General features: G+C 39.1%; 1 protein-coding gene across 1 annotated transcript in view; it reads left to right on the top strand.

Moving 5' to 3' along the window:
* Nucleotides 1-18,753, top strand: part of PCCA (propionyl CoA carboxylase, alpha polypeptide) — a 321,407-nt gene that overhangs the window by 49,714 nt on the left and 252,940 nt on the right. Inside the window, exons 3-4 of the mRNA XM_009997976.1 lie at nt 1,589-1,661; nt 1,759-1,827. Of these exons, the coding sequence (XP_009996278.1) occupies nt 1,589-1,661; nt 1,759-1,827 (142 nt within the window). The remainder of the gene's footprint in view (nt 1-1,588; nt 1,662-1,758; nt 1,828-18,753) is intronic.

Below are 18,753 nucleotides of genomic sequence, written 5' to 3'. Positions count from 1 at the left end.
AGATCCATCTTTTGCGTGGGATGTGGGTGTGCCTGCCTGGTGGGTTTGTGTTTCTCAGCAGGTCTGGCTGAATTTACCGTATAAACTTGCTGCAGCTCTTACCTGGAGGGTTTTTATCACTCAATTTCTGTATGTTGTTGTCAAATGGTAGTATTTTTAAACTGGTCATGTGATGCCAGCGCAGCCCTGGCTTTGAAGAAGTAAATTTGGTCAAGGGCACCTTGGGTATCCCTGTTTGGAGTAGGGGAGCAAACAGTATATATTTCAGCTGTTCATATTGGGATTTTGCAGTGTTCCTTCCCCTCCTTTTACACCTGTCTGCCCCTTACCAGATTAATTCAGGACTGTGGGGCTAACAAACAGTTTCATTGTTGCAGTGGCAATACTTCCTTTCCCCCAGTCCATGTGAAAAACGGCTGTTTGGTGTAGGGGAGGGAGAATAGCTATTCAATGTCTTGGGGTATAGTTTGATAAACTTAATCTGATATAACTGCAGGCTGTCCCTGAAGGGGTGTATCCTGCTGGTTCCCTATCCTGTGTGTTTTTTTGTTTTTGTTTTTGTTTTTTTATTTGGAATGTGGGAGGCAGAGTAGGACTGATTAGTGTGGTGAACTGATGTGTTCCAAGGCTACATCTTTCTAGGTCTGATGCATGGAAAGCAGTGGGGGGAATTGTGTAAAGCAGGACTGTCCCCTTCATTGGCAGTCTATATGAGCAACCAAGCAGGTGCAGTGTCAAAAGTGCGCCAGTAACAGTAATAACCCCTTCTCCCAGCAATGAGGTTTTTATGCTGAGCAACACTGTTCCTCCACCATTCTTTCTTTATGGGAAGTTTTCATCTAGGATGTAAGGTTTAGTGACATCTGACAGCTTGTTATCCACTTCTTACAGGCATGATGGGAGTATTGAAGGTATACTGACAGCATTAAGTGCCCTCCAGTGTAAAATGTTCCAATGATTTTCCAGGGTGTACTAAAGTTGGTGTGCTGTTGTGTTGCAACTTGTTGCTATTTAGTATTGAGAGTGTAAAAATATCATGATGGCAGTGCAGGATTTTGCCATTTGCTGCTGGGGGGGCTCAGCTACAAGGAGGGGCAAAGCTGGTACAAGCCAGCAACCATGCTTGTACAAGGTGGAAGTGTTGCTCTTTTACCATCCGTGCCCTAGGTAGAGAGGCACATCTCCTTATGATTGGAATGTTTTTAAAAGCTGTCACATAACAGAGTATGGTATTATAGGTCATCTGTGCTGGTTAGAGGCATTGGCTTCTGTACTTGCCTGCAAGTTTCTTCCCTGGACTTGGCCGGCTTCTAGAGCCTCTGTAGAGTTATAGTTAGTTGGTAAAGAGATCCAGGGAATACTGGTTTGAATAGTCAACATATTTCTCTTCTCTGTGTGTGCTAGCTAGGTATAGCATATTGTTTATATAATATTTTTTGAATCAGCAGAATCCTTTTAAAAGTAGAAGATCTCAGTTGATTCTCAATAGAAGATCTCATGTATAAACCAGGGTTTTAGTGGAAGTGGAGAAGAAAAGAATGCATGTTTCTGGAGGGAGAAAAAACTTGTGTTTTGTTCATCTCTCAAGATTCTTATTGTTCTTTTCCCTTCAGACTTTTGAAAAACTCCTTATTGCCAACAGAGGAGAGATTGCATGCCGAGTAAGTATGTGATCTTATTTTTTTTTTCTCTTTTGTAGTTAATTCTTAAAAATATTGTTATTTTACATATTGACAATTGTCACTTTTTGTATGGTAGGTCATCAAAACGTGTAAGAAGATGGGGATTAAAACAGTTGCCATTCACAGTGATGTTGATGCCAATGCTGTAAGTACTACTTGAATTTAAATAGTAGATGGAATTCTTAATAATTCAACAAGGTAGGCATGTTGGCAATTCTGAAGCATCTTTGTGCTTGAAAGGAAGTGAGATACTGAGGCAAGGGAGGGTTGGAAAAGTATTTAGCATGGTTTTGTGTGAGCTCTTCTGCATTCTCCTTATGTAAATGTTACCTTGTTTTTTCCCTGGATGAAGCTAGGTGGTCACACCTGGTAGATACGTACACAAAGTGTAAGAGTGGCAGTAAAATCTAAATTCTGTTTTGCTAACATGCACAAAAAAGATAACAAAAGTGGATCTGATGAAATACTATAGAACTTGGTGTAAATTGTTTCTGTACCTGATAAATCCAACTAAGAAGAATAGGAAAATAACTGGAAGGAAAAGGGGCCCAAGAGAGTTGTTTAATACTCAAGCACCACCTCATCCAAGCTCAAGATCGAAGTGTCCCGTAGAATAAGAAATCAAGTAAGAGAGCCAGGAGACCTGCATGATTGAGCAGGCCACTTCTGGACAAACTTAAGTGGAAGAAGGAAGTTTATAGATCATGGAAGAAGGGGTTGACCGTTTGGGATGAATACAAGAATGTGGTTGAGAATGTTGGGATGCAACAAGGAAAACTAAGGCCTTCTTAGAATTAAAGCTGGCAATGGAAGCCAAGGACAACATGAAAGGCTTCTTCAAGTACATCAGAGGTAAAAGACGAGGGGAAATGTGGGCTCACCACTGAATCAAGCGGGTGCCCTGGTGACAGAGGATACGGAGAAAGCGGAGTTACTTAAAGCTTTCCCTGCCTTGGTCTTTACTGCTGAGGCCAACCCTCAGCATTCCCAAACCTTCCAGACTACAGAAGAAGGCAGGAGTGAGGAAGACTTCATCTTGATTGAAGAAGATTGGGTTAAAGATCAGTTAAAGAAACTGGACATCTACAAATCTGTGGGCCCTGATGGGATGCACCCGTGTGTGCTGAGGGAGCTGGCAGAAGGTGTCACTAAACCTCTCTCCATCATCTTTGAAAAGTCCTGGAAGATGGGAGAGGTGCCTGAAGACTGGAGGAAAGCTAATGTCACTCCAGCCTTCAAGAAGGGCAAGAAACAGGACCTGGGTAACCACAGACTGGTCAGCCTCACCTCTATCCCTGGAAAGATGGTGGAGCAGCTCATTTTGGGGGTCATCTCTAAGCACATGGAAGAAAAGAAGGTTATCAGGAGTAGCCAGCCTGGATTCACCTAGGGGAAATCATGTTTGACTAATCTGATAGCCTTCTGTCGTGGTGTGACAGAGTGGATAGATGCAGGGAGAGCAGTGGATGGTGTCTTTCTTGACTAGCAAGGCTTTTGACACTTGTCTTCCAAAACATCCTTGTGGATAAGCTCAGGAAGTGTGAGTTAGAAGAGTGGGCAGTGAGATGGATTGAGAACTGGCTAAACCAGAGGGTTGTGATCAATGGTGAAGAGTCCAGTGGGAGGCCTGTGACTAGTGGGGTTTCCCAGTGGTCAGTAGTGGGCCCAGTCTTATTGAAGATCTTCAGTGACGTGGATGAAGAGATAGACTCTATCTTCAGCAAGTTTGGTGATGATATGAAGCTGGTAGGTTTGGCTGATACCCTTGAAGGCTATGCAGCCATTCAGTGAGATCTGGAGAGTTGGACAAAGAGGAACATAATGAGGTTCAACAAGAATAAGTGTAGAGTCCTGCACCTGGGGAGAAAAAACACCATGCACCGATACAGGTTAGAGGTTGACCTGCTAGAAAGTAGCCCCATGGAGAAGGGCCTTGGAGTCCCGGTGGACACCAGGTTAGCCATGGAACAGTGATGTACCCTTGTGGCTAACAGAGCCAGTAGTATCTGGGGCTGTATTAACAACAGTGTGGCCAGCAGGACAAGGGAGGTTCTTCTCCCCATCTACTCTGCCCTTGTATGACCACATCTGGAGTATCGTGTCCAGTTCTGGGCTCCTCAGTTCAAGAGGGACAGGAATATGCTGGAAAGAGTCTAACAGAGCTACGAGGATGATTAAGGGCCTGGAACATCTGTCATATGAGGAAAGGCTAAGAGACCTGGAGCTGCTTAGTCTGGAGAAAACTAAGAGGGGACATTATTAATATCTATAAATATCTGAAGGGTGCATGTCAAGAGTGGGCCAATCTCTTCTCAGTGGTGCTCTGTGATAGTACGAGGGGAAATGGCATGGAGCTGCAACACAGGAAGTTCCACCTCATCATCAGGAAAAACTTTACTGTGAGAGTGACAGAGCACTGGAACAGGCTGCCCAGAGAGGTTGTGGAGTCTCCTTCTTTGGAGACTTCCAAGACCTGTCTGGATGTGTTCCTGTGTGATGTGCCCTGTGTGTTCCTGCTGCAGCAGGGGTTTGGACTTGATCTTCAGAGGTCCCTTCCAACCTCTGTGATTCTTGTTGTCTGGGGAGAAAATCGTATTATTCTTTGTCTGCAAGAGCTGCTACAGGAAAAGGAACTGGGGGTACCTTCATGTCCCAGGGTAGTTTGCTGAAACCTGGAAGTCAGTAAAAATCTGTGCTATGATTAAATAGAAGAGGTTCCTCAGACAAGTTATCAGGAAAAAAATTGTATTTTATGTAGGATATGACTTGTGAATATAGGTGGTGTGTTGTTCAACATGGAAAAACTGAAGAATAATTGATGGAACCCATGGAAATGGTTAGAACTTAGGTGTTTTCAGAGTTAAGTGGAAGGTGAGGACTGTTGGGAGTTCTGTACTTTGAAAGCACTTTTGTCTATTTTTGATTCTATTACTGCATGACCAGCTCACTTAATATTAATAAACTGTAGGTAGAGCAAGGGACAAACTGGGTTTTCTGAGACAGAACAAATGTCCTGCTGCTGGATTTCTATGCCAAGTAATTATTTCTTTCTGAGGTGACTAAAGAATATGTTTGGTTTTTAACTGGTAGCCATAACTAGGCGAGTAGAGTGGCTTGTGGGTGCTTAATGAATTGTGAAATGAATTTTTAATGGACATAATGACTAATTCTTATGGAAGCCAGGGGTTACATGGATATGGATATGTATACAAACCCCTCCTTATCGTCTGTGATTCCTGTAGTAAACCTGAAGCATGCTGATGGATACCTGTATTCCATTTTATATAATATTATGGTATCTGTGGTTAGGATAAATGGATTTGCTGTTTAGTAGCACTGTGCAGCATTGCTCACTGGCATGAATTTATCCTGAAAATAGATTAAAAAAGCTGCCTAAAAAAAGAAAACATTCTTTCACAAAAAGAAAACAATCTTTCACCAGTCCATAGTAGACTTGAGAAAATGAATTGGTCTTCTCTCCAGTGTGTCTGGATGGCTTTGTTTATTGTGTGGACTCTGCTATGAGATAGAGACTATGAAAAAATCTGAAAGAAGCAAGTAAAAACCAAGACTGAAGATCATAATGAGGGAATAAGAATGACTGGAAAGAGTACAATTTATGACCTTATGAAAAGGAGTAAGAATTGCACGAAGAAGATGAAATTCAAAATACGTCTAGTTTGCTTCAATTTACAGTGCTGTTGTAGCTATAAAATAGGAGTAAGGTCTTTAATTTGTAATGATTCATAAGAGAAATTAAATCCAAGCTGGTGTCTCAGAAATACTTTAACACTTCGTAAAGATAACATTAAGTATATTAAATGAGATACTGACATTTTGAGTTCCTGGACTAGAGATTAGACTCTTAACAAATGCTGCAAGGGTGAAATAGTGTCTACTTAGCTCTTTGGATCCTTACATAAAGACCAATCAAACCTTATCTTTACAAGGTTAAGCATTAGCTGCCTGCATTGAAGAAGCTCCAAGTATTTAATGGGAAATGAGAGAGAGGCTACTTGAGACACTGTTTGGTATGCTTAAAATAGGGTAGTGGTATTAAATCTAAGTGTTTTTTTTTTTTTTTTTTTGTCTAATAATATACGTTACTTATGTCTACTATAAATCCTTTAATTACTACCTTGGGTGCTTGCACTGCAAAGTAGTTTAATGTCATCTGTCTTAATGGTGTGGATACCTCCATTTATTAATTGTTTGTGGGAATGACCTGGCCATTGCAGCGATGTGTGTGACTGGCTATGTGACTTTCAGGATGCTCCTGAAAGATGAGTCCAGAGGCCAGATTCTTTGACAGTGTTACTTGCTGTAAAGTAACAGACCATGTTTGTTCTGTGTTGGTTTTGTTCATGTTCCATCAACAGCTACCTTTGTAGTTACACCAGGGGTAGCAAAATGTCAAACACACTGAAATCTAACTTGTTAGCTGAAGCAACCTGCTAATGGAACCTCTGTGCTCATGTAGCTAGGAGAAACTTGTTTGTTTAGTAGTAAGATGCTGCAAAAGAGTTGTGAATATCCTTTGGATTTCGTGCTTGACAGGATTAATCAAGGCATCCCTCACTTCTTCAAGATTTGTATTGCAAAAGAATGAATGTTACAGGTAGCTACCTTGCTGATGATGGTCATTGAACCAAAGGCAAAAATAAATACGAAGTTACACAACTGAACCAGTTGCCCATTCTGAAGTTGTTTCTTTACTGAAAAGAATGGCACCTGATTTTAAGTGACTAAAGTAGGTAGGGATGGTTTATAAAAATATTTTCTTATTAAAGTATGTAGAAATAACATTTAGCAGAGTAGATAAACTTGTTGTTTAGAAGTTAGAGTAGCTTTTGAGATGTATTAATAGCCCATTATTTAATCATTTGTGACTGGTGTGGCTACTTGCTGAAATATAGCCTGATACTCTTAATACTTACTTATTTTTACAAATATAACTAAAAAAGGAAGGCAGACCTTTCTGTCATTCTGGCTGAAAACAGAACTGAAATTGAACTGAAGCAGTGTTCCTTGATTGCGCTCAAAATATTTAAGAGGGAAAAAAAAAGTCGTGAGGTTATCTAACAATTCAGGCTCTTCAGTGATAGCTTCTGTTTTATTACCTATGCAGTGTCACATGCATAAATGACCCAAGTGGTCATTTTTAGTGGTGCACGGGTAGGAATGGTATACATAGTCTCAAAATCATTGTTGGCCTTTGAATAAGGGTACTGGAAGACTCACTGTTGAATAATCTTATGCTAGAACTTAATTTTGGATTTTTTTTTGTTGAATATTCAACTCTTTTCATTTTTTTAAACTTCTAAATTCTCAGAAATCCTTGTGGAGCTTACAATCCTGAAAAGTGGTGGTGTGAGTAGCTGAAATACATGCAGTCTTTCAACTAAACTACTTTATTTTCCTTGTTCTTCAGACTTGGCTTCTGTGGAGCACCATGGCAAATGTTTTCAATATGCTGATAGAGCAATATTAATTTTGACATACCTTTCATTAATATATAAACCCAGTAACTAGACCATAACAGTAGAATTGAATTTTAATTTAAAAAAATAAATAAATTATAACTTAGCTGTTGTGAGCAGGAAGCAGCAGAAGGGGCAGTTGTAAATTGGGAATGTGGCAAAAATTGAACAACCCGCCATGAGCCGAATAACCTGAAGAACGAAAAGACAAAGAACAAAATACTGTTTGGTGCTCTTAAGTTAAAAGATGGCCAAAGCTCTGTAGAATTTCTACAGCTTAAAATTGTAAGGTGATAGAGAAGGGAATGTTAACAAAACTTAAAAGGAGTTGGGTGATTTCAGACTTTTGGGTGCTTGTGTATTAATGCAAAGTTACAGGGATCTGTAAAGGACATTAAATGGCAATGAATTATGTTTACCTTTGTGGATGTGGGAAGGGGTGTGAAGTGGGGAAAAAAGATTGTGTCCCAAGTTATTTCTTATTGTTTCTGCTTTAGCAACTGTCCTGAAATAAGATTGTTGTGTTGGTTGGGGAAAACAGCCTGACAAAATGGCTACTGAGGCCCTCAAGAGCATACATTTATTCATGTGGTACTGAGTATATTCAGAAAAGTAGGTCATAATGGATGTTTTTAGAGTCTTGAAAATCCTGGCTAATACGTTTTATTACATCTGTTATTCTGGGGAAAGTGGAAGAAAGAAATTGTATACTATTAGAAATGCTGTTTTCTTAAACTTCAGAGTTCAGCTTGCAAAACACTAATTCTTTACACTTGGTTAGGTAAAATGGGGAAGGACCAATAGATTTTGGATTTTTTTTTAATTAAAACATCTGGTGGAATTATTTTTGGGATGAGAAAACAAGCAAAAAGTTTTGGCTGAACAAGAGTAATCATATGTACTTTTCCCCCTGAACTGATTGGAATAGAGGGTTAAGATGAAAGAGCCTCCTCAACCATAAATGTAACACTGATGGTGCAAACATTGTCAAGGAAAGCTAGAGAACTATTGTAATGCCTAATGTAATCAGCTAAAAGTATGATAAATGAAGAACAAGCTTTCACTAATTGGATCTGAACAAAAGAAGGTATAGCATAAAGCAGTGAATGAGATATAATTTTATTTGGCATTTTTTAACACAGCAGGGATTCTGTAGCCATATGAAGCAATGAACTATAAATGACTGAAAAAATCCCATGGGAAAGTGATGTAAACTACTGAAACTTTATGAGTAGTGGATAGTTTGTTATACTTTAACAGTTCTTTTTTATTCTATCAGTCACTTAAGACTTCAGGTGTTATTGTATTAAATTGCCTTAAGTATAGTCATCTCCCAATGTTTTTAGCTTTTGCAAATCACCTTGTTCTCCTAGATAATATAAAACCAAAAATGATGCAAATACTTTTATCGATATAAAAGCAATTGCACAGAATTCAGCTGTTCTCCAGACACTGTAGTCTTCAGAGTGAAGGAAAATGGGAAAAAATCAAATTACATAGAAATGTAAGATCTATATTCCTTTCCTAATAATATTTTTTTAATTATTTTTTTTTAAAGCTTGGAGTTGGAGGCAGTATGTCAGAAAGAAGTTAGGGGAACAAGTGTTTTAGGGAAGTGGCAAAGCTGATGAACCTTCTAAGCTTCTACACCAAATCTGTATTGAGCTGAATGATTTGGGTGAACACGTTAAGCTTTTGACTCAAGTAAAAACTGAATTTTGCTGAAGATTTCCCTAGAGGGTAATGAGTCAGATTCTTTCATTCTTAAGAAATCTAGTTGGCAAAAATAAAAACTGTGTGGGAATTTGGCACTGAATTTTTAATAAAAAAATTAATTAGATTGAAAAATGAAAGTTTATCCAAAACTGAGGAGTCTTCTTTACTTGTAACATACTTAAAAATACGGAGGTCTTAAAGCTTGTCCAAAGTTTCATTTAGTAATTTTTTTGCTGATTCCTTCTTCAAAATATGCAAAGCTTTCTTCCATCATCTGCTATAGAACTAGAAGTTCAGTAATTTTGACAGCTCATTATGTCCCACTGGCACTTCAGAAGTTTCTGCTTAGATAACTTGAGAGATCTGTTCAAGTACCTATATGGAAAAGAAACTAATGCCTTAAACACACAATTCCCAGACTGTTGTTAGAGTGTATAGCATAGACTTTGCGTGGATACTATCTGGAGAAATTAGCTCTTTGTAAGTGCTATTGTTTGCAAGGTGTGCAGAATAGGAATGTGCCAGATCTCACCAAGGAAGTGTTAGGGTCAGGTTTGCAACTGTGGTTCTGCTTGTTTTTCAAATATTTACTTTTTGTTTCAAAAACAAGACAGTGTGATGTTTATTTCTTTAGAAGACATGGTGGAGGTGATGTTATCCTATCCTCTTGCTTTCTTGGTTGAACTACAGAACAGTTTTGTATAAGAGATGTAAGCAGTGGTCATTCTGGGATGTCGCACATATCTCTGTGTAATGAGTGTGCTTTTATTCAAAATTGTATCTTGTGTGCCAAGTGTAGTCTGCTCTTTTTAAAATTACATCATTGCTTCTGAGCAGAATGGATTGGGGAAGGGTGCTTTTGACAAGGAAATAATACATTTTTCATTAGCTGTGAGGAGCAATGTGAGCTTGTTCTGCAATTTTAGAAGTTTGGGGGCTTATCAGAGTCGAGGGTCCTAAAGATTCAGCTTGTTCTGCAAAGATTTGTAGTGCATTTTAGTCAGTGATAGGATGATGTGAAATGCATATATGACCTTTGGAATGGATCAGAGTCCTTTGTGTAGATTGATGGCTAAGCTGAAATGTTGCTTTTGTTGGACTCTGACTGAAACTAATATTTAGCAGGAGAGGAAGGGTTTAGGGTAGAATGCTTTAAGAATCATGCTTCAGTCCTTTGGGGCACACTTCCTTGGAAGTGGGAAGTATGCAGTGGAAAGGAGTTGAATCGAGATCTTTTCATCTTTGTGAGGAAGATTATTTAATTACCATGCTGATTTATTTGAAGTATCAATACATGGACTGAAGGGTTTTTTTTTGGCATAAAGATCATTTGGAAGGGGGTGGGGAGCTGGTGTTTTTGTCAGAAGATGTACTAAATTATCCTTGGGACAGTAAAATGTAGAGGTGGAGTCAGAAAAGTTAGCTGTGACTTAGCTAACTAACTTAGCTAACTGTGCAGGTGCTCAGTGCTATGGAGAGTGACTCTTCAGCTCTGTGGGTGCTGATGGCTGTCTACATCAGTAGGTAGCATAGAGTAACAGGAATGGGTCTGTAGGGTGAAATGATTCATACTGAAAGACATGAAGTCCTGGCTTCTTTCCTTTAAGTATCTGGACTGGTTCTAGTCTGGTGCTATGGACTTGGTGTTTGCTAGTGGTAGTTTGTTGTGCTTGCTAGAATACATCATCTGGTTGGGTTTTGCCTGGAACACATCAATTTCTTGTCCTTTGAGACAGCTGTGTGTTGGAGGCAGTTGTGTTGTTAAGTGGGGGGTGTCTGAGTGATTAACTTAAAAAAATGTGCTCTCATTTGAACTTAAATGCTAATGTACACTTGCCTGAGACAGCTCTCATTGTTTGCATGGTATTGCCCTTCTAGGTCCTTTCTTGCTCTAGCACTTTTCTGACCTTGTGCTGAGCTGTTTCAGTGCTCTGAACACACCAGACACCTTATTTGTCAAGTTAGTTAACTTTTTTTTTCTGCTGATTTAGTATGCTAAAATATTTCAGGGGAATGTCTGACAGATGCTAGAGCTGCGTATGGATGAGTTGGGATTAGATCAGCCATCACTTAAACTGTCTTCCCTTACCTTGCTGACTGCAGGGCTCTGACACTGCACCCAGAGTTAAGGGTTTTGGAGAGATGTACAGGCATATCAGTGATCAACCTTAAAGTCAAGGCAAAAGGACTGTACAGCTGTACAAAAAAAGATAGTTACACCATGTTCCTCTGTGAAGGAGGTGCTGCAGTGACATGGTTTCCTCGTGCCTCACCCCCTTGGAAGCAAGAACAGAAGGTCCTTAGACCCTTCTCCTTTGAGGCTTTTGTACTGCCTTTCCTGACTCTCCTTCACCCAGGTCCTCAGCAGCAACTGTTTCATTGTGCAGATTCACATCTGTTGCTCCTATGGTTTATGTTGTCTACTGTTGTCTATTATTGTCTACTCTGCTATTTGTTATCAGCTGTGGTAGTGGACGTGCAAGAATGCTCTGGTTTTGGGCAGTATTTATGAGCAGTGCTCTTTGATAATACTACCTGTTTTATTGTCTGTGTGGGTGTAAACACTGGTCAGCAAGCCCTGAGCTGAATTTTCCTTTATTTGTTAGGGTGACTTCTAGACAGAGATGGACCTGAGGCAGAATTTTTTGTGAAACACTTGTATCAAATTCTGTTTAGATACAGTACTTTTTTTTTTGTTTCTGTCTTGCTGTACTAATTGGGCAATGCTGAGTCTCATTCCTGAATGTTAATTTGATGTACAGCGTTGCATGAATTCTTGAAGTCCCTTTGTTGTTAGTGTTTAATATCGGGTCACTTGTTGACCTGTAACACTACAGATGTTGTAAGGTAGGATGATGGGAGTTCTTAAAGCAAAATAGGTTTTAGTGTGGGCTTAGCTGTTGACAAATGTGTGACACACTGATTGCTTGGGAAGGTGTGTTGCCTGCCTTGTCTGCTTTCTGTACTAATGGATCATCTCTGTCCAGAAAGCATGTCTCCAAGACTGACCTTTTTATAATTTTGTTATCCTTTCTATTTCATATGTAGTTTCCTGAAACATGAATTAATCTAAGAAGCAACCATAAATTCAGTGTGGCACTAATGGTACCTGTTGGGGGCACTGGAATGATAGTGATTTTTAGAAGGGGATGGGGAGGACAGGATTGAAGGGGGACAGTTCTTCACATCTTTATTCCATGTGAGCAGTCTGAGCTGCCTGACTAAGGCTGTTACACACTCATCCTTTTTCATCTTCAAAGAGGCTTTTTTTTTTGTTTTGCAATTTTACAGAAATATTAGTCTAAACTAATGCTTGTCCTAGAAAGCCTGTTAAGAATTTTTTTTGTGTTCTTTCGCCTTTCCTTTGTAATCTTAGATTATAATTGGGTACCATAGGTCTCTTTAAGTGCATTCAGCCATCAGTGCAATGAACACACCTTGAGCTTGGGTGCTGTAATAACACAAACTGTTGGAGATGGCTGTGGGAGAGAATCATAGAACCATTTAGGTTGGAAAAGACCTTTAAGATAAGTCCAGCTATAAAGGAATGAGGAACATGAGTGGAAGCTGAAGCAGCTGTATTGAACTGCACAGAGACAAGGTTCCATTTAGCAATGCGGGGTGCTGCTGCATGGCCAGGGATTGCAGTTGGTTTGTGGTGTTGCATAAAAACAGGTGTCATCAGGTGATCCTCCAGCTGTTGCTGGTTGGCACTTTTTTTGGTGGATTCTTACTGAAGTATGTTACAGGCACTTTCTCAAGGATCAGGTGAACTGCCTTAGTACAGGTATTATGTGATTTCTTTACTTACCTTGGCAGTGCTTGAAGGCACCTTTAAGTCTCTCCTGTTGAGTGGCTTTGCTTATCATGTGGTGCCACACAGTGCATTACTTTCCCAGATGTGTGAAACTTGAGTGCTTGCTATTTCCACTACTTGTAATGCTTTGTTATAATGCTGGATAGCGGAGATCCTGAAGGATGTTGTGAAAACGCTTGTATTAAGTTCTGTTCACATGAATGTCTAATGACTATTTAATGAAAATCTGTATTTCTTGGTGTTGACTTAAATGTTCAGATTGTTCTGAACGGTGCAGGTGTATCTTATATTTCTATTAGGAATTTCTTTAATTGATTTAAAACAATAGTGGAGTATTGGAGGTAACTTGAAGGAAGCTTTCATTTCTAGTCTTCTAGAGAATACAGCACCTATCTTCAGTTTGTCTTGTTTTTCGCTAATAGGGGTATATAAATATCTGTGGGTAACTGATCCTGTTTCTCAGCAAGTATGCTTATAAGGTGATGATCACACGTGCGTGGTGAAGATTGTAGTTTGGTGAACACAAGTGGAGTTCTAAGTTGTAACCAGACTGCGTAAAACTGGAATTCTATGCATTTAGCAAGAAGTTAGAGGAGCTTAAAACTGGTTTGTGTAGTGCAGTTCTTTCTTTAAATTAAACTTTTAGTAAGTATTTGTCTGTTCTTAGGTGGTATCAACACTACATTCCCAAAGGATGCTTTAGAAATACTGTTAGTTAAATACTAGGAACTGGTTTCTTATGATACCCTGTGCAAACATTGTCCCATGGCCTCATTGTTTCCTTATTATGCCATACTGTAAGTGTGAAAGAAAAATGGCTTAGAGTAAATGAACATGTGTTAATGGTAAATCTTGCCAGGAGTCATGAATTAATATTTAAAGTACATGGAAGGAGTGAGGCTGCAGTCTTCCATGACTTGGGTTTGTAGCAAAATGCCTGGTGCTTCTCCCTGAGGCTGGAACTATGGGCCAGGTGGCTCTCACAAGTGGGAGCTGTGCTCTGGTCCACATGCTGAGTTGCAAGTGAAGGAGCTCCAGGGAGGAGCTGACTGCAGGATTAGGAAGGTCAAGCAGACAGGTTTTTTGCAGAGAATCTGCAGAGCCAAGAGCTTTGCAAGAGGCTATGCTAGAGTAAGTGGAGGATGGAGACCTTCAATATAAGAAAGGGCTGTGTAGTGGTGGATGTATGTCACAGGCCTAATCAAGAATAAGAAGCAGATTAATCCAGTTCTGGAAAACTGGAGGAAGCCTTATTATTGCAAACTCTAGTACTCATGTAGCATTTTAACCATCCTGATTTTTGCTAGAAAAACCGAGTGAAAGCAATTGAGTTTTCTGATGTGTGTGAAGGGTAATTCTTGACTCAAATTACTGAGTGTACTAGTAAGGATGCTGTGTTGAAATAGGGAAGTAGAAATCAGATGTGAAGTCTGTGACTGAAGTGGTGAGGTTTAGGTTCCCAGGAGGAGTAAGACAAACAGCAGAATTACAACCATAGACTTACGAAGAGCAGGGTTTTTTTGACCTAAGCAAGGATTTGTTTGCCAGGATCCTGTGGGAGACTGCTTGGCAAGTTGAAGCAGTCCTGGAGAACTGGATAGTACTCAGGGTAGTCTTCTCCAAGCACAGGAGCTGTCTGTTCTGACATGGGGAAGGCTGAGAAAGTGTGGCAGAAGCCTGACTGGGTTGTATGGGGAACTCAGGCAGAGCTCAAATGCAGAAATTGAGTTTATAGCAAGTTATCCAGGAGGAAGTTGTCAATTACCTTGGCTTTAGCAGGGCTTGTACTGGTGTCCTGTTGTAGTCTCTTAGTTGAATTTGTGAGGTAGTCAACCTAGCTAAACTACAAAGTGAGTGAAAAATTGGATCAGGTCTTTAGAGGTTCCATACAACCTCAATTATTGTTCATTTTTGTTTATTGCTTTTTTTAAAAACCTGCAGGTTGGGAGACAACTCATTTTGCAAATAAAAACAAAACGCAGACTAAGGTAATTTGTGTTACATTGCCAAATAGTCATATACCTTATTAGTTCATAGTCTTTGCCTATGCAATGTGAAAGAAGGAAGTTCATTCATGATTGATAGCATTTTATTTGGCAAGAAAAGGAGTGCCTTGTTACAGGTAACTTGAAGTACTTCCATAAGTATGGAAGTACTTGTGGGACTTAAAAAAATAAATAAAAATTAGTTGTCATCAGTGGCTGAACTACTGTCAGGTTCAGATTGGTCATTCCAGTGAGGATTTTCCTTGGCGTATACAATTATCAAAATACTGGTGTGATTCTAAGAAGGTAAAATAAGGTAATAATTAGAATATGTACAAGTCTCCAGTTATCTCACAGTTTTTAGTAAAAAATGAGTGTAAAATTTGAAGAATAGTGTCCAAAAGGCTATAATATAGTCTTAGAATGGTTTGGGTTGGAAGGGACCACCTTCCAGTCCTCTGCCATGGGCAGGATCACCTTCCACTAGACCAGGTTGCTCAAAACCTCATCCAGCCTAGCCTTGAGCACTTCCAGGGAGGGGGCATCCACAACTTCTCTGGGCAACCTTTGTCAGCGTCTCACCACCCTCACAGTGAAGTTAATAGTAACTCTTCTATGTGACCAACTTTACTAGGTAATTTTGCTGTTCTTTTGCTTATTCTTTTCAGTTTTGCGTTTGGCACTCTAGCTGTTCGAAAGCTCTTCAACTTTTGAGTGATGGTTTTGTTCCAGTGAACTCAGCTGTTGCTCTTAACTAGCTCTTCTGGATTGTACTACTGGTTCAATATTGGAACTACATGTTTCCTACAAATGCTCCTGTACACAGGAAAAAGTTACTTGCTGAGCCTGATTTTTGTTTGGCTTGTTTTTGCTTAATAAGGAAAGGAGTTGAACTTCGAGAAGAGCTAACACAACAAGTGTACTGTGAGGGGGGACAGTGGTTAAGGAGTTGGGTTTGGGCACTGTTGCCTGATAAGGCTAGATCCCAATGTCCTGAACCTTCCTTATCCTAAATTAAATGTAGAATGACTGGCTTTGGACAGCCCCACTGCCTGCCACAGCTACCTCCCGCCTGGGACGTGAGAAACCACAGCTTTTGTCTCTTCTTTTATGCTTCAGCAAAGTACTGCTTCTCTTTTAACTTTAAAATCGATTGCAGCTTTGAACTATTTGTGTATTTGCTTGTGCTGTTTAGCCTGATGAGTGCAGTAAAATTTTTGAGAACTGTGGGGAAACCACTAACATGTCTTGTGCTTTTTGTTTGAATTCTATGCACTGTATGTGATAGTCAATAAATTAAATGGTTGGTGATTTGTTATTCAGTAATTTAGTGCAGAATTCAAAACTTCTATTTTACAGGATGGTAGTATTAATATGGAATTTGCTGTCGCATTTTTTCATTTTAATGATGAACAATTTGCTTATCTTTTTAGATCAATGTTAGCTTTTATTTTGATAAAATGTGTGTGTAGAGGATCTGTAGCTACCTTAAATATGTCAGTATTCTGAATTTAAATGTATCGCTGTAATTTGGGTGAGATTTTAATTGTATGGAAGTTCTTTTTCTTTTAGGTATTAGCATGAATTGTAATGGTAAATCTGATTTTTATTTTTCTTATGATACAGTTACAGTAGAAGTAATTTGTATTTAATTTCTACTTGCTGAATTTTTGAAAGTTTTTATGAATCAGCTTTGATTTATGGATTAAATTAAGCCTGAAATTTTGTCATGTGCTTCTGTGAAGCTCAAGATTGAGAAAGTTTTGTAGACAGTGAGCTGTCGGCAGTAGTGATACTTGTTGACAACAGTTACCCATTTAATCTTTTTTTCTTTCAGAGGAAATACTGTAATTCTACTGCAAGTTAACTTCAATAACTTAAAAGAAAGATGTATTTTTTTTATATGCCTTAATGTGTCCAGCTCCATATTCCCAGTAGTAAAATCTGTTTCTGTGCCAATTTTTTGCTATTTCAGCAGAGAATTTTCTTTTAAAACTTAGCAAACAAAAATAAGCATGTGTTTTTTCTGTGTGAATATGTTCTGAAAGCTAATTTTAAAAAATTAGGCTAGTGAGATTCAAGAACTAACATTACTGTGTTATTTTTTTTGTAAATCAGTTGTCATAGCTGTAATGTACAGAAATTTAAACAGTTTTTGATTTAAAAATACAACTTTCTAAGAAAGTTTTGAGCTACTAGAGTGTGATGTATTTCCATCAGCTGAATCTAAGCATGCAATCACTATCACTATTTTCTGCTCTCTGATTTCTGAGAGTAAAGCTAACACCTTAACTGTCATTCTAAATTCATTTTGCAGATATGCATACCTGTGTATTCTCCACACAGATGTCCTTTTAGCAGAGGAAGTTTTAAATGTATGGCTTCAAACAGTTAAGCCAGTAGTGGCCTTCTCTAGATGCAAATAAATATATCATATGCTCTTTAAAAAATTAGAGGTGTGGTAAGTCTGGAATGAAGGTGGCTGCTTGTTTTTAAGTTAAAATGAAAGCTTAACACATTTCTCTGTGAAGTTCATCAGTGAATAACGCTTCTAAAATTTTGTAACTTTGAAGCTTGTTTGGAGTGATATTTTCTGGTCAGTTGCTTCCTCTCTGTCTTAAGCACTCCACTTTTGTAAACTAAAATAGCAATTTTGGTTACTTGTTCCCTCCTGGCAGCCCTTATATAAATCTAGGAAGGAAAAAACTTGGGTTGCAGCAGGGGGAAAAGACTCTCCTTTTTGCTCATAATTTTTCCTTACTTGATGTGCTGGAAATAATAAGTTGTATTTTCAGACTTTCTGTTTCTTGAGGGGAAAAATGCTTTGAGTACTGTTGTCCACGCATGCGGTGTTTAACCTTTCCAGGCCAAATTGTTGTAGAATCACTTATCTGTCATACTTAGTATGATAGATTAGGTTAATAAGCCAACCTTAGTGTAGGTTGTACTAAAGAGGTGAAGGGCATTGGTCACAGACTGAGGAGTGAGTAATCTCTCTGCCTGTGTAGACTGAAAGCTGGCTTTTCTTAGGCTGGATATTTTGATGGGAAGCTGGTGAAGAGCTCTTGGCTTTTGAACTTCATTATTGGTTGGCAGCTGCTCCAAAAGGTAGACTTTGAGTAGCCTGTGTGTCATATGTAGTGGAGCCACACCTAAACTTAATTCAGGGTTTTTAGGGAGCTTTGCAGTTCTGTTGTATTTGCATTTACATGTATTTTAGATCATGTCCGCTGAGTTTCTCCATGAAAAATATTATGCTGACGTTATCTGAATTGGAGCCTGTAAGTTAACTGCCTGTCCTGTGTAGGCCCACAGGAGATTACTTTGAAATGGGACAAGGGTTTCATTGTGAGCCTATGATCATATTTCAAACTGTCTGGGGCAGCGGAGGTGCAAGAAAGTGTATGTGAGGGTTCTTGCCAAGTTCAGGCTCAGCTGTGTGGGCAGACAGCCACTGGGTGCAGCAGCAGTGTTGTGCCTGTACTGGTATCATCTGTACTTGCAAGAGTGTTCTGCCGCTCTGACTTTATATTAAAGTCTCTTCAGCCAGAAAAATACAGTGGAATGGCAGAATGTGTGTATCTTCATACTTGCTTTATTCTTTTCCTGTCTGGTCTTCTCTGTGTAATTGTCTACTACATTTTTGGTCCCTAGTTTTTCTTCTCCCTGGTGGTAACTAGCGGAACCACACGTGATTGTAGAATTCCCTTGCACTTTTCTCCCATATTCCTTTGTCGTCTTTTCCTCTTTTCTTCCTCATCTGTTTCATCGATTGATGGTGCTGTTCAATGTATAGTGCATTTTTGTGCAAGTTTACTGATGGTGAATTATATACCTTGGGCAAGATAATTGTTTGTTACAAACCTAGAAGAGGATAGTGTGTGTTGTTCACTCCCTGTTCCTTAGCATGAAGAACTTAGTCTAAGTAGCAAGTCCTGGGCATTTATCTGTTGGATATTGCTTTATTTATCTAATTTGACTGAAAGCTAGAAAAATGATTATACTAATATGGAAGTAAGAAAAGAGGTGATCTTTTCTGAGAAAGCAGCTCGTTCCAAGTTTTTCTTTTTGCT

This window comes from Chaetura pelagica, unplaced genomic scaffold, assembly GCF_000747805.2.
Source record: "Chaetura pelagica isolate M959 unplaced genomic scaffold, ChaPel_1.0 scaffold123, whole genome shotgun sequence".
NCBI lineage: Eukaryota > Metazoa > Chordata > Aves > Apodiformes > Apodidae > Chaetura > Chaetura pelagica.
This window is presented reverse-complemented; position numbering and strand designations above follow the sequence as displayed.